The sequence below is a fragment of the Equus asinus genome, chromosome 11 (genome assembly GCF_041296235.1).
Source record: "Equus asinus isolate D_3611 breed Donkey chromosome 11, EquAss-T2T_v2, whole genome shotgun sequence".
Lineage (NCBI taxonomy): Eukaryota > Metazoa > Chordata > Mammalia > Perissodactyla > Equidae > Equus > Equus asinus.
Window position 1 is genome coordinate 68,697,501 of NC_091800.1, and position 13,674 is coordinate 68,711,174.

At 45.8% G+C, this 13,674-nt stretch overlaps 1 protein-coding gene across 1 annotated transcript in view; it reads right to left on the reverse strand.

Moving 5' to 3' along the window:
* SOX21 (SRY-box transcription factor 21) overlaps nt 1-3,482 on the reverse strand; it is a 13,343-nt gene extending 9,861 nt beyond the window's left edge. The window contains exon 1 of the mRNA XM_044779809.2: nt 2,031-3,482. Within this exon, the coding sequence (XP_044635744.1) occupies nt 2,084-2,914 (831 nt within the window). The 5' untranslated portion in view covers nt 2,915-3,482 and the 3' untranslated portion in view covers nt 2,031-2,083. The remainder of the gene's footprint in view (nt 1-2,030) is intronic.
* Between the last annotated feature and the right edge of the window lie 10,192 nt (nt 3,483-13,674).

Sequence of the window (13,674 nt, forward strand, 5' to 3'; positions counted from 1 at the left end):
AAAAGTTGTACATTGTTGTTAGCAGTGGTTATCCTTCCAAACAAAGTCTTAAGGTGTAAACAAGGAATATGCCAAAGATACGCAAACAAATTACACCGCTTTAAGCGGTGGGGCTGTCCTACTAACAAGATAAAGTGGTCAGGCAACTTTCCCCTCTTAGAATGTTACTGGAAACTACTGAAATGCTTTGAACAGTCTGGATGTTTTCAATGGACTCTGTTCTACTGGTTCATGAATGCCTTTTTTTTTTTCCAAGATAATACAACTACTTGGTTTTTTTTTTTTTTATCTTCTTTCCTATTCACGATTAAAAATGTGATAAATCAGGTTTTTGGCTCTGAATAACAATGGCTTGATTTAGATTTCCTAGTAAATCTACTCAAAAGCGAACAAAGGCTGCCTTTGGGGGATACCTTACGCTTCACCTGGACCAGGCACGTAGGGCGATTCAGATAGAAATCTCGTTAGGAACTCAACAAGCAATAGAGGATTTTCTCTTTTCCCTGGTTCAGGCTTTATTTAAACTCTTTGTTCAAAAAAAATGAACAGAGTGATAGTCGGATTCTAATTTACAGATATAGTTTAGACGTCTAATATTAAATTAGATCACACAAGAAAACCATTTACACATAAAGGTTAAAACCAATACTTAAACTTTTAAAAACTTTATATTACATAAAGCCAAAAGGAAACTAAATACATGTTAGCCAACTTCATTCACAAACATTAGTCAAAATATATACATTTAAAAAGAAACAAAAAAGCTATAATTGAGGAGGGTTCTTTTCTCTAAAATGTGTTTTATCATAACTTGCAAATGAATTGCAAGTGATCTAAAAAATAAGCTAATTGGGGAGGGAACTCCAAAACACATTTAAACAGTTAAAGTTGGTGGAGAAATACTAGCTGAAAATGAGAGACATCTGTCGAAACAATTCTGGGTTTCTTTTTTTCAGTTTTGCTAAATAATAAATATATAATTACCACTCAGACAAAAAAGTCTGATTTAATCTTAGATAAAACTGCGATTCTGAAATAGTCCCGCAATTTTTAAAAGTTAACTTTGACATTTGCTCAAAATGCTTTAGAGTCTAAAACCGACTCAAATTTAGGGCAACGCAAATAACACATTTTCAAAGACTCAAAGTTTTCACGGACATATACACATTTACATCTTAAGGTGAACGCAGCCATAAGCGGAAAATAGGAGCCGTGTCTTTTTCCTTCCTGTAAACCGTGTAAGAAATTCAAGCGAGCGGACTCAGGGAGACTTCTAGTAGTTTTGTTTTGTTTTTTTAAGGGAAAAAAATCCAACTGACAGCTTTTCATCTCACACATATTTCTTGTTTGCCTTCCTTGCTCTTGAGAAAGAGCCCTTGTTCTGATTTGCATATGGCGTGATAAACAAAAGAAACCGGGATCATCTCACATACAAAAGGCCAGATTCGAGCCGGTCACTGGTCAAGAACGGATCCGGTCTGGGGGTTCTGCTTGAGAGGACTGCGATTTGCAAAGTTCAAACAGTAAAACACGGAGCAAGGCTGCTCAGAGCCGTCCCGCTCCGAGAAACTAATGACACTGCTCAGCTTTTCCCTTGTGCCAGCCATTGCAGACCTAACATTTGAACAGCGTGCATGCAACGCAGACCAGGAGAGGGGGGCGGGGAAAAGGAACATAATGAGGAAAAAAACCAAAACCGACAATAAACTTCCAACAAACAAAACTGGAAAGCCCAACATGTCAAAAAGTCACTCCTCCGTCTCTGTGGGCCAAAACGCAACAGGTTCCGAAGTGCAAAGCAAACACCAACTACTGCCGGATACAACCGCCCTCTTTAAAGTTGGCTGCCGAAGTGCAGGTCTGAAATGATCCCGTGAATCCACACGCACACTCGCCCGCGCACTCGCGCGCTCGGCCACTCGCGCCCCGACTGGCATCTCTGCCTCTGCCTGGCACCTATACATCTTATGTACATACAAACCGGGGCCCCTGCCGCGGGAAGGCGCAAGGGGAGGCCATAGAGCTCGTACCTATACATATGTACACGTGTGCACAACGGTCCTCGCAAGGCGGCCCCGCGGGGTCATAGCGCGGCGGCGTAGGCCGCGGGGTAGGGGTCCAGCTGAGGCTTGCCCATGCCCGGCAGCAGGATGTAGGCGAGCGGCGGCTGCAGCCCGGGGCTGGGCCACGCGCTGCAGTTGCACGGGATCATGTAGCCCGGGTTGCCCGGGCTGGGGTGCGAGTGCGTGTGCCCCCCGGCGGCCGCGGCGGCCGCTGCAGCCGCCGCCGCCGCGCCGTGGAAGGCGCCCGCGCCGGCGGTCGGGTAGCCCAGCGACGAGGCGTACGGGAGGCCGGACGACGACGACGAGATCTCTGCCATCTTAGAGCCCAGGTCGAGCAGCGAGTAGGGGCTGCCGGCTGCGGCGGCTGCAGCGGCTGCGGCGGCGGCGGCGGCCGACTGCGGGAAGAAGACGCGCGCGGCGGCGGCGGCGGCGGCTGCGGCCGCCTTCTCGGGGTTGGCGAGCAGAGACTCGGGCACCAGGCCGCCGCCCGCGCCCGCGTGCAGCCCGGTGCCCGCCTTGAGCGCCGGGTGCTCGGCGTCGGCCACGCCGCCCAGGCCGTAGGGCACCGGGAAGGCGAACTTGTCCTTCTTGAGCAGCGTCTTGGGCTTGCGCCGCGGCCGGTACTTGTAGTCGGGGTGCTCCTTCATGTGCATGGCGCGCAGGCGCTTCGCCTCGTCGATGAACGGCCGCTTCTCCGACTCGGTGAGCAGCTTCCACTCGGCGCCCAGGCGCTTGCTGATCTCCGAGTTGTGCATTTTGGGGTTCTCCTGGGCCATCTTGCGCCGCTGAGCCCGCGACCACACCATGAAGGCATTCATGGGCCGCTTGACGTGGTCGACCGGCTTGGACATGCTCTCGCTGTGCCGCGGCTGCAGCCCGCCGCCACCGCCCGGGCCGTCGCCCTCGGCCCGGAGGAAATCAATGTTGGCTATCCGCGGGGACCCGTTCGGCCCGCCTGCGCTCGCCGCACCCCACTTTGCGCCCCGGCGTCGCTCCCGCCCGGGAGGAGGGGGCTGGGGGACCAGGCCAGGGCCGCGCCGCGCTCCCGGCCGCCCTGGTCTCTCCGGCCAAGCGCTCGGGAAAATCCTCTCCCCGGCCCTACAACTTCTCGGCGGTGCCCCCACCCCACGGTGACAGTTTGCCCTTCGCTTTCTTTTTGTCCTTCCGCTCCAGTTGCGGTTGTTGGCGAACTCCCGGCAGGTAGCCGCTGCCCGGCAAAGCTCTCCCCCTCCTCGGTCTTTTTCTCTCTTAAATGCACAGCGGCCCGGAAAGTTGCGTCGCGGAGGCTCCACCAAGTTGAGCCGAGGACCCCGCCGCCGCGTGCTGCCAAGTGCCAAAGGGGGCTCTCGGCGGCTGGAGTGTTTGGGTTCTCCTCGGTGACTTTCTCATTTGACAGTAGCAGATGGGGGTGAGGGGAGGAGCGGAGGTGGCCCCCGAGGAGGAAGAGGAGGGGGAGGAGGAGGAGGGTCCGGGAGCACTGCGGGAACGCAGAGCACGGCACTGGATATAAATACAAATATAGCAGCACCAGCCGATCTTCCTGGCTAGGGGCAGGGCGCACTGATAGGACCCCCCCGCCAGCCCCGCAATCGGCTGGGTTTTTCGGGGGGAAGCCGTCCGCGCCACCAGCACCTGCCTCGCGGGTCTTCCTCTCCGGCTGCCGGGCAGGGAAGGAGGTGGAAGGAGGCTGCAGCAGCCTGGCGTTGCCAGGCCTCAGAGGAAGTCCTCCCGGCTCGCCGAGGCGCCGCGTCTCGCCGTCCCCGGGGCCATGCTGGCTCCTCTCGCTCCGAGCACCTCCAGGCGCGCCGGCCGACTGGGCTCCCGGCGCGCGCCGGGCGTGTAGAGTGGCGCTGCCCCGGCGCCGGGCGGCGAGCTTGGCCCGGCCGCGTCCCCTCTCGCTGCGCTCGGCCGCCGCCCAGCACTTGCAACTAACTTCGCGCAAGTTTCCTGCGCCGGCGCCGCCGCGCCCCTGTAGTCGCGCTCTCCTCGCGGCGTGTGGCCGCCTGTGCGCCGCGCCCGGGCTCCTCTCTCGGCGGCTCTCCGGCCAGAGCCGAGCAGGCGCGGAGGCGGAGGTGCTGGAGGAGGGGATTTAAGGAAAACGCGCCATCACCTCAGTTTGCAGGTCCGCTCTGGGGCTGTTCCCGCCTTCCCCACTCCCGCAGCGTCTGGGCCCCTTCCTGGCCCAGGCCGCCGCTCCAGAGGCGACAGGAGCCTTGTGCACGGGCTCAGGTAAATGTTGCTACCTGTGTGTGCACGCGGCCGGAGCCAGTGCTGGGTGTGCATGTCCAGCCGCGGCTGAGTGTGTGTATATCTGGGGACTTGAAGAGGAGGTGGAGCCGAGGACTCCAGGAGGGAGGAGGGACCAGCAGAGCCTCCTCCCGCTCCCACACCCCCAGGACCTCGAATTAAACAGGATCCCCTCCACCTCCCCCCCCCCCCATACTCCTCCTCCCACCTCTTTTCACTTGAGAGCAGGTTTAGGCGAGTGGAGAGCTGGGAGCGCGCCGCGCAGTCTGCGCACTGTTTGGCGTTGGCAACCCTTGGTGTGATCCCTGCTACCCTGGCCGGCCGAGCAGCGCTGGTCGCCGCTCTGGGATCCTCCACCCTGAGGAAGGAGGCACGCACCAGGAGGAGAGCCTCGGGAACATCGGAGGAAAAGGGGACGCGCCCTAGAAAATGTTGGAGACTTTTCTCAGCAAGAAAGTGTTCCTTTTCCTTGGAGGTCCAGATGTTACTTGCAGCAGATGCTTCCCGCATTTTCTTGCACTGGTGATGCACCCAGTCAGAGGTAGTGGAGTGAAAAATAACAGAAGGGACTGAGCGTGCTCTTGGCAACCGTTTCGAAAAGGAGCTAGCCCAGCCTGAGAGTAGGCATCCTTGACTGACTGACTATTCGGCTCTTTAAAAATTCTTGGTGTTTTTGTCTTGTTTTGTTCCTATTTCTGGTCGTCAGAGCCATCTATAAGCTGATCTCTTTAAGGTACAGTTAACTTACAGTATCTCACTTAAATGCGCAGATAGGGTGAAGGTGTTCAAAATCAATAAGAAGTGTAAAACGTTTCTCTGAAAGAAAAAAGTAAAACATACCCGTCGCTCTATACTGAAATATTTTTATCTGTTAAGCAGTTTTCTTTAGTAAGAGCAGTCTTCTCCTTAGAATTGACATGATGCAAAAATCAAGCAGCATAATTTTGTTTGCATTTTTTTCTCCCTGGTTGGTGTGCTGCAGCACTTTTATATCGTGATCAGTCGGTGGGGTTCGATTCACAAGTTGGCCTGCCCTTCTAGGAGACCTGCCTGCCTTCTTTCTCGGGCAGTTTGGATTTGACTGAGCCATGTGTGCAAGTAGGAAGTTCTGTAAGTGGTCAACTTTTTAAGGCTTCCCTGTGATCTCTGTTCTACTCATACACAGACACACAGGCGCAAAGCTTTGATTGTAATTATGAACTTAGAACTGGTTTAGGCCATCAGATTTATTTCAAGGTTAGGCTCATTTTATTGCTCTTTTTAATAAAGGAATAGTGATTATTGCTTTAATTTTAGTTGCTGTGAGGATGTATAGAAATGTGAATCAGCAGTGAAATGTGTGGGAGTCTGTATGTTTCTTAAAATGTCATATTTACAAATGTTTACTTTGTATCAGTTAGGCTCTTGGATTGCTGAAGCAATTGGACTGATTTCTCTAGAACCATATTCTTTTACAGGCTCTATAAGACTGTCATTCACAGACTCTGGGTGGAGCAACCTTAAAACACTAGCGGGTATAATTACATAGACTAGAATATTAAGTATACTGTTTTGTGATGATAAACTACAAAATTATCATCCTGGAGCTTTTAACCTACTACTTGTATAATAGGTTTGAGACAAAAATATTATACACTGTCATACAAAGAACATATGTAATAGGGATGCAAGATATGAAAAACTGTTATTCACTGAACATTGGGAATAAAGTTCAGTCTAATCATGAAAATTATCTTGACATATACAAAACGATATGGATTGAGGAAAGATATTTTATATTTATGAGTTAAATTATAATATATTCTTTTCAAATTTAAGTTTAAAAATCTATTGCACTAAATTATTAACATGGAAAGAAATGTTTGTATTTGTGATTGAAATGTATGCTTATATATGCAATATCTTACAAAAAATAAAATACATAAGCTTCCTTGGATATAGTTTTGTGAATTGTGCAATATTGCCTGCTTAGTGATATTCAATGAACCAAATTTGAAAGTTCTAAAGTCCAAGAATGTTGAACTGTGGAAAATAAAGGTGCTTTCCACACCTAAAAAGAATACGGCTGTTTGTATGCTTGTCTGTCTATTCACCAAATAAAATTTCACACATTTCAAAATAGGACAGATGTGGTTTTCCATTTCGGTTTTTAAGGGATCAATATTCCTGGCCTACACCCTTCCCAACCAAGGTGAGGCCCTCATAGGAAGCTGTGCAGGAAAAGAAGACAGCATGCCACTGTTATTAACCAGCTTCACACCTCTCACCTGAATCGAGTTGAGCTTTTCACAAAGTAAAGTTTTTGTGCCATTCTCTTCCTTATATACCAAAATGTAAATTCAGTTTTAATTTCCACAGATCTTAAGTTTGAATTGATAGAATGTTATATTTTTGTTCTTGTACACTTTTGACCTAAAGATGAAAAATACCAAGATATGGGAAAGACAATAGCCCGTGCGAGTGAATAATGAAGGAAAAATAAACTGAACGAGATAATTATAAGTTCGATGGACTTTCTATTGTGAACTCCTGATTGTGAGCACCAGAGACCAGTGTACCATGATCAGGAGAGTCTGTGTGGGCTCTGTCTGTGCCTGGAGGCCACAGTAACACCCCTGATCACAAATATATCTAATCAGAAACTGAGGGACAGGCACTCTCTCAGAAAAAGTTTGGGGGTCTCTGTAAATTCAGTTTCTTCTTTTTCCCCTTAAGTCCTCCCTGGTAAATGGTCTTTTTTCCATTCTAAAACTTTCACTAGGAGGCAGCAATGAGGTTGCTGGGGAATAAAAAAATACCTTGGCAACACCAGACTGACTGGCTTTCTTCCTCTTTCTCTCTCTCTTTCTCTTCCATAAAAGAGAGGAAAACATTTGAGTCCCAGTGGAAGACAAGAGATCAGAGTGAACTAAATCATTTTCCTCCATCCTTTCTGTCTCCTCTCCCTCACTGGATTTTCACCAAGATGGCTCACAGTCATATTTTTCTAGAACCCTGGAGGTAGTAAGCCACGGCAAAGAAAGCAAAGCAATGGGATACTGAGAGGTGACCAGATGGAAGTGACTGGGCAGTAAAGGTGAGGCCTTCCAAGCGCAGAGGTCAAGTCAAGAACTTAGAACACCGAGAGCAGGCAAACAGAGTTAGAGAGCCTTGGGTTCTGGTCTTCAGCAAGTGCAATGAAAGAATTCATAAGCTTTCATTGCCGTGTAGAAAAGTAATACAGCCTGTTGGTCCTGTTAAGGAGGAAATGAGCAAACTGCGACAAAACCCAATGTTAGGCTTTTGTCCCAGTTCTCTAGCCTTGCCCCTCTAGCTCCCTAGTTGTACTATCAGAGTCACTCCCATCAGCCCCCAAAAGGGGAAAAATCCCAAACACAGAGCTCGCATAAAGCCGGAGAGACAAGAAGAGGAGTTGAGTCAGTCATGGCAGGGGTGAACGGCTGCAGGAGTGGCCCTTTCTGGTTGCTGCTAAACTGCCATCTTTTTGAGATTTCTGTCCCTTTGTGCTCACTGCTCCTGCCATCCATGGACACTGGGACACTGGATAAATGATAAGCAGCCCTTTCCTCATTCCTCCTTAGCAGTCCTCATGCAGGCTGGCATTTTCAAAAGGAGCTTTATCTAGACGACAGAGCAAGGAAAACAAAATAAAGAACAGCTCCCTCTCACCCCCTTCTTCACTGCCCCCCACCCCCAAAAAGCACCTAAGGGTAAAGAGACAATACAAATAATCTAAAATAGACAATTTTACGAAGTCCTGATTTCAGATCCCAAGAATCCCATAAAAGCAATGGAGAGATTTATTTCTCTAAGGAGAAGTGCTTTTTCAAGTAGGAGAAAGCTAGCTGTGAACAAACCGGAAACGAAGGAGGAGAGTTGGACAGTTGGCACATCATTTGGTCTGTGTGATGAAAAATCCTTCCTATCCACAGCGTTCGGATGAGGAGACTGGGTCCTGGTGTGGTAGGGTTACTTGTAAATTTCATCACCATGCATGCGCTGGTTGATTTTGAGAAGAAACCTGAGAGAGGGCGTACCCCTGGAGTATTCCAGCAGGGTGGTGAATAAGCGAGGCTTATGGCTTTACAAAGTCCCTCTGTCTGGCTGTCCTCCCTTCCAGCTTCCAGATCGTCCTGCCCAGCGTGTTACCTGCTCTCAGATTCAGTTTCCTATCTCAGGATAGGTCTGCTGGAGAGCTCATTTGCTGAGCAGTTTGGTTATTTTATAGCTATCACATGTTGAGTTCTTAAGATACCATACCTTTTACATAAATTATCTTGTTTAATTTTTAGGAATACTCTGTGGGGTCAGAGTTACCTCAATTTGCAGTTGAGTAACTGAGCCTTAAAGCAGATGAATAAGTAACTTGCCCAAAGTCACAACCAAAAGTGGATGAAATGGGATTTGAAGGAAGCTGATGATCTTCATCACTACCACTCTGAGTTCCCCTAGAGGGCTCAGCCCCTTCCTGGCTCAGATTCTCAATTCCACCTACTTCCTCAAGGCTTCTATGACTCACTCGGTGCCCCACTCCCTCTCTGAGGGAGTGCCCAATGGCAATCGCTCCAAGAAGGCGTTCCAAACCCACAACAACAGCACCCCGATCACCAGAGGCAGTCTCTCAAAGTCGGGTCCTGGCTGCTCGGCAGCGAGGCTGCCCCTGGCTCTGGTGGTTGTCAGCGCAAATTTGGTCTCAGCTGCGATCCTCTAACCCTCACTCCATGGGCCTCCCGCTGCAAATACTGAACAATTGCTGGCCCTGCATGAAACTGGTCTCTACTCTTTCTGTGATAGCTCAGGGCAGCTAAAAGAGAATCTTGCAACAATGCTATCTTATGCTCCCTGCAACCCTAGCTTCCATCCTACCCTCTCTCCTTGCCTCTTTCCTTCCCTCCCTCATCCCTCTCTTTCATAAACTCCAATACCCAAAATTGGTTTAATCACAATTCCTGATTCATGATACACCCTCATAATTGCTCCATCAATGGTCCATTTATTTACTTGTTTAATAATATAACAAGTACCTATGAATCTACCACCCAAAGTAAAATCTGCCAGTAAACCTATAGCAAAACAAGTGATCTCCCTAGTAATCTATATGGTTACCTCCCTTAACCCAATGCAATTATTTTCATTCCCTTGATTTTTTAATTTAGATATATAGCTCTTCTCACTTACATATATCCTTTAAAAGTACGTTTTTATTTTAATTTTTTTAACTTATAAACGTTTTTAGAAGTTAAAACTTTTGTATATAATCTTTATTGACGAACTTTTTTCATCCAGTTATATTGTTTGGATTCCATATGACTGACTGTCACTGTGTTTACTCGTCATAGCTGCTATCTAATGTTCATGGGTGTAAATGTACCACAGTGCATTTGCTGATACTCTCCTGTTGATGAGCATAGGGGTTGTTTCCAGTTTTTAACCATGTGTATGACTACTATAGGTATTCTTGTTCATGTCTACTGTTGCACACCTGCTAGAGATTTTACAGGCAAAAGCTGTGAAAATGGGAAACTTGCCTAGTGCTGTACCGTTTTCCCACTGTGTCCCCTTGTGTTTCTGTTCACTTCTGGTTTTTCTCCAGGCATTCAGAGAGTTGTTTTTTATATTTTGTCCCAAGTTTATGGTTGTTATCTGTGGGAGGGTTGGTCTTATGGAGCTGCTCTTCTATTTCCAGAATCCGTCTGAAATTGATTTTTATGTCTTGTATGAGGTTTGATCTCTTTGCATGTGGAGCCTCCATTTTCTAGAACCATTCATTGAAAAGATTGTTTTTTATACTGCTCACTAGCGCTGCCTTCACTATAACGTGAGTTGGTTTCTGAGCTCTCTGTTTTGCTTCATATTTTTCAGTTTTTCTATTTTTGCACTAATATTGCACCATTCTAATTCTGTCAGAGCAAGTCCTCACAGCTTCTTATTCAAAAGTATCTTGGCTACTGTTGGCCTTTGTATTTCCATATAAATTTTAGAACAAATTGTCAGATTCCAAATAGTCTTTAAAAACCCAAATATTTTTATTTTTTGAATTGACGTATAAGTAACATATAATATTATATTAGCTTCAAGTGTACAACATAATGATTTGATATTTATATACATTGTGAAATGATCACCACAATAAGTCTAGTTAACATTTATCACCATGCCTAGTTACAAAATTTTTTTTTGTAGCGAGAACTTCTAAGATTTACTAAAACCCAAATATTTTTTATTAAGATTTTATTTTTTTCCTTTTTCTCCCCAAAGCCCCCCCAGTATATGGTTGTATATTCTTCGTTGTGGGTCCTTCTAGTTGTGGCATGTGGGACGCTGCCTCAGCGTGGTTTGATGAGCAGTGCCATGTCCGTGCCCAGGATTCGAACCAACGAAACACTGGACCGCCTGCAGAGGAGCAGGCAAACTTAAACACTTGGCCACGGGGCCAGCCCCAAAACCCAAATATTTTTAAAAAGTCTTTTAATTAAGATTGCTATGAATCTCTAAGTTGATTTAGGGAAAATTGACATCTCTACAATTTTAACACTTCTAATCTGTGAACCTAGTATCCTTCCATTAATTTTGTTGTTCTTTAATTTCTCTGAGTAATATCTTATAGTTTTCTGGTAGAATTCTACTCATCTATTATTCTTAGGTTTTTAAAACCATTTTTGATACTATTATAAACAGCATATTCTTAAGATGATATCTTTTTTAAAGATGATATCTTTTAAATAATTTTATTTTCTGGTTGTTACTGGCACATAGACATATAATTGATTTTTGTATATTGACTTTGTAAGTATCATTTTTGTAAAACCATTTTTAATTCAAATAATTTATTTGTAGGTTCTTGTGAGTTTTCTACAACAAAATCACATCATTTGTGAATACTGAGAATTTTCTTTCTTCCTTTCCAATTCTATACATTTTATTTCATTTTCTTGCCTTAGTACACTGTCTAGACTCTTAAGTCCATTGCTGAACAGAAGTCATGATAGTGGGCATTCTTGTCTCTTTCCTGACCAATGTATGGCATAGTGGGGGGAGGGTCATTCTACTCTTTTAAGAGCTTGGGGCTTTTAATGATCTAGTTCAGCCCTGGTCCCACTGCCACCCAATCACACACATCTACATGTTTTTCTGGGATTCTGCTTGGTTATACTTTTCTTAGTTTGGACAGTTGGCCAACCAAGCCATCTAGTCTTTATCCCTAGAACAAGAACCCCACCTGATTGGGTCCATGAACCCTACATACTGGAGGAAGAAGTCCATTGGTATAAATTCCTCCATCTTCCATTCCTTTATCAGCCTATCAGCCTAGCAGAGGTTTTGCCAAATATATTTGCTAACCACTTGCCTGGATATTATGTTAGACTATTTGCCCCACCCTGTTTTTATGCCACTGTGTTATTTTCATCTTGCAGTAGGACCCATAGCCTCTGTGCCTGCACCATCAGGGGCTAGGTGGTGGGGCCAGTTTTCCCTAGTTTCTTCCGCCACCAATAGGGAGGGTGACTGCTAGGTTCAGCCTCAGTGCTCAGTGTGTGGAGGACAGGCCAAGCCCCCCAGTCACTCCACGTAGTCCATGCCTAAATGAGGGTTTATTTTTACCCAGAAGCACAATGCTCCCTTTCTCTAGAGGCAGGGTAAAATAACCCATGAACAAGCGAACGCCATAATTTCTCCTAATTTTTGTGATTTGAATGTAATAAGAGGGGTCAAGGCAGGAATCCAGAAGCATTAAAGACTGGTGCTTAGTCTGATAGCAATCTGCACCTAATCATTCCAGCTGCCTGAAAAGTTGACTCATGACCTTAGTGGACTTATCACACCCCTGGTATTTGAGAGTGCATTGTATTTTAAGGCTTTGTTTGTACACTAAAGTGTTTCTATACACTAACTTCCTAGTTGACGTGTCCTTTTGTCCATTATCAGCCTCCCATTTCACATTCCAGTCAGTTGTCAGGAGTGGCCAGACTCTATGAGCATAGACAAGCCTGCAGCGTCGCTTTTCAATGCCCTTTTAAAATGATCTCTGACGTTATGCATGTACATTGTCTAGTGGCAAGGACATCTAATGCCATCAAAGCCCTGTATTTGATAAATTTTGTCATTGTTTATTTACTTGAGGCAAAAGAGGGCTTTCGTTGTATCACAGGGCTTGCTTTTTAATAAATATCTGCCTTTACTGTTAGGACACATAGGAGTGAGTTAAGAGGCTGGAAACAACCTGACAAGAAAATATTATCTGATAGATTCATTAATAATAATTTGGAGTTGTTTCTTCTATAAACATACCTTCAAGAGGCTGAGTTGTGTACTCCTGGCTTTGTGCAGCTCCAAACGCTGGACCAACTATTATTCTAGCGCCAGTACCTCTTGGTTGCAACCGTTAACTCATTATGTGTTTCCTTACTTAAGTTTAAACATCCTAAGGGCAGAGACCTTATCTTATTGATCTTTATACCTCTGCAGCTAGCAAGTCCCCTGGCATCCGATAGGCGCTCAATAAGTTGTTGGTGAATGAATGCATCAGCCACATGCTCTAAGTCTGTGTGTGCACAGCCAAGGAGAAAGGAGAGGTTGAGGATTTAACTGCATGATTCAGGTACAGGATTATCAGGAAAATCTTAATTAATTATTTAATTAATTAATCTTATTGAAGTCTCCAGTAGCGCTGGAAATGAGATGACTTAAATAATGTGTCTGATACCCCAAGCAAAACTCCCACGTTCTTACCTTCTATCATCAGGATATTTCATGTATATTCTTCTTGCCTCATCCCCTGAACAATATGGTCATTATTTAAAGCCTTAATCTTAAATTGCTATTGAAGACATATCTGTAACAAAGACAGCAGCTTTTAAATTTCAACTATAGAGGTGGTTACCCCTCTGTTTTTCAAAGCTCCTTGACTAAAAAATGAAAATTTATGGTAAAATTAAGTCACCATATACGTTTGTATTTTTATAGGATGAATGGAATACTAAAAGGACTGGTGGTGGTACATTTCCACTGTATTTGCTAAAGATCACATTGTTCCTTCAGTGCTTTTACTGTGAATGATACAATTTTGATTCTAAGAGTTCTGTAGACCTGGGGCCGAGAATCCTCAGGGAGATTCTTAGGAATGCCAAGAGTAGCCCTTTTCCAAAACCACATTTGAGTCACAAAACAGGAGCGTGGAAAGAGGGCAAATGAAGGCGGGCTTAAAGATTTTGTTCTAAACTTCGGCTATGGACTGAATTGAACTGTGTTCCACCAAAATTTGTGTGTTGAAGCCCCAACCCCTAGTGTGGCTGTATTTGGAGATGGGGCCTCTAAAGAAGTAATTAAGATGAAATAAGGTCATAAGGGTGGGGCCCTGATCTGA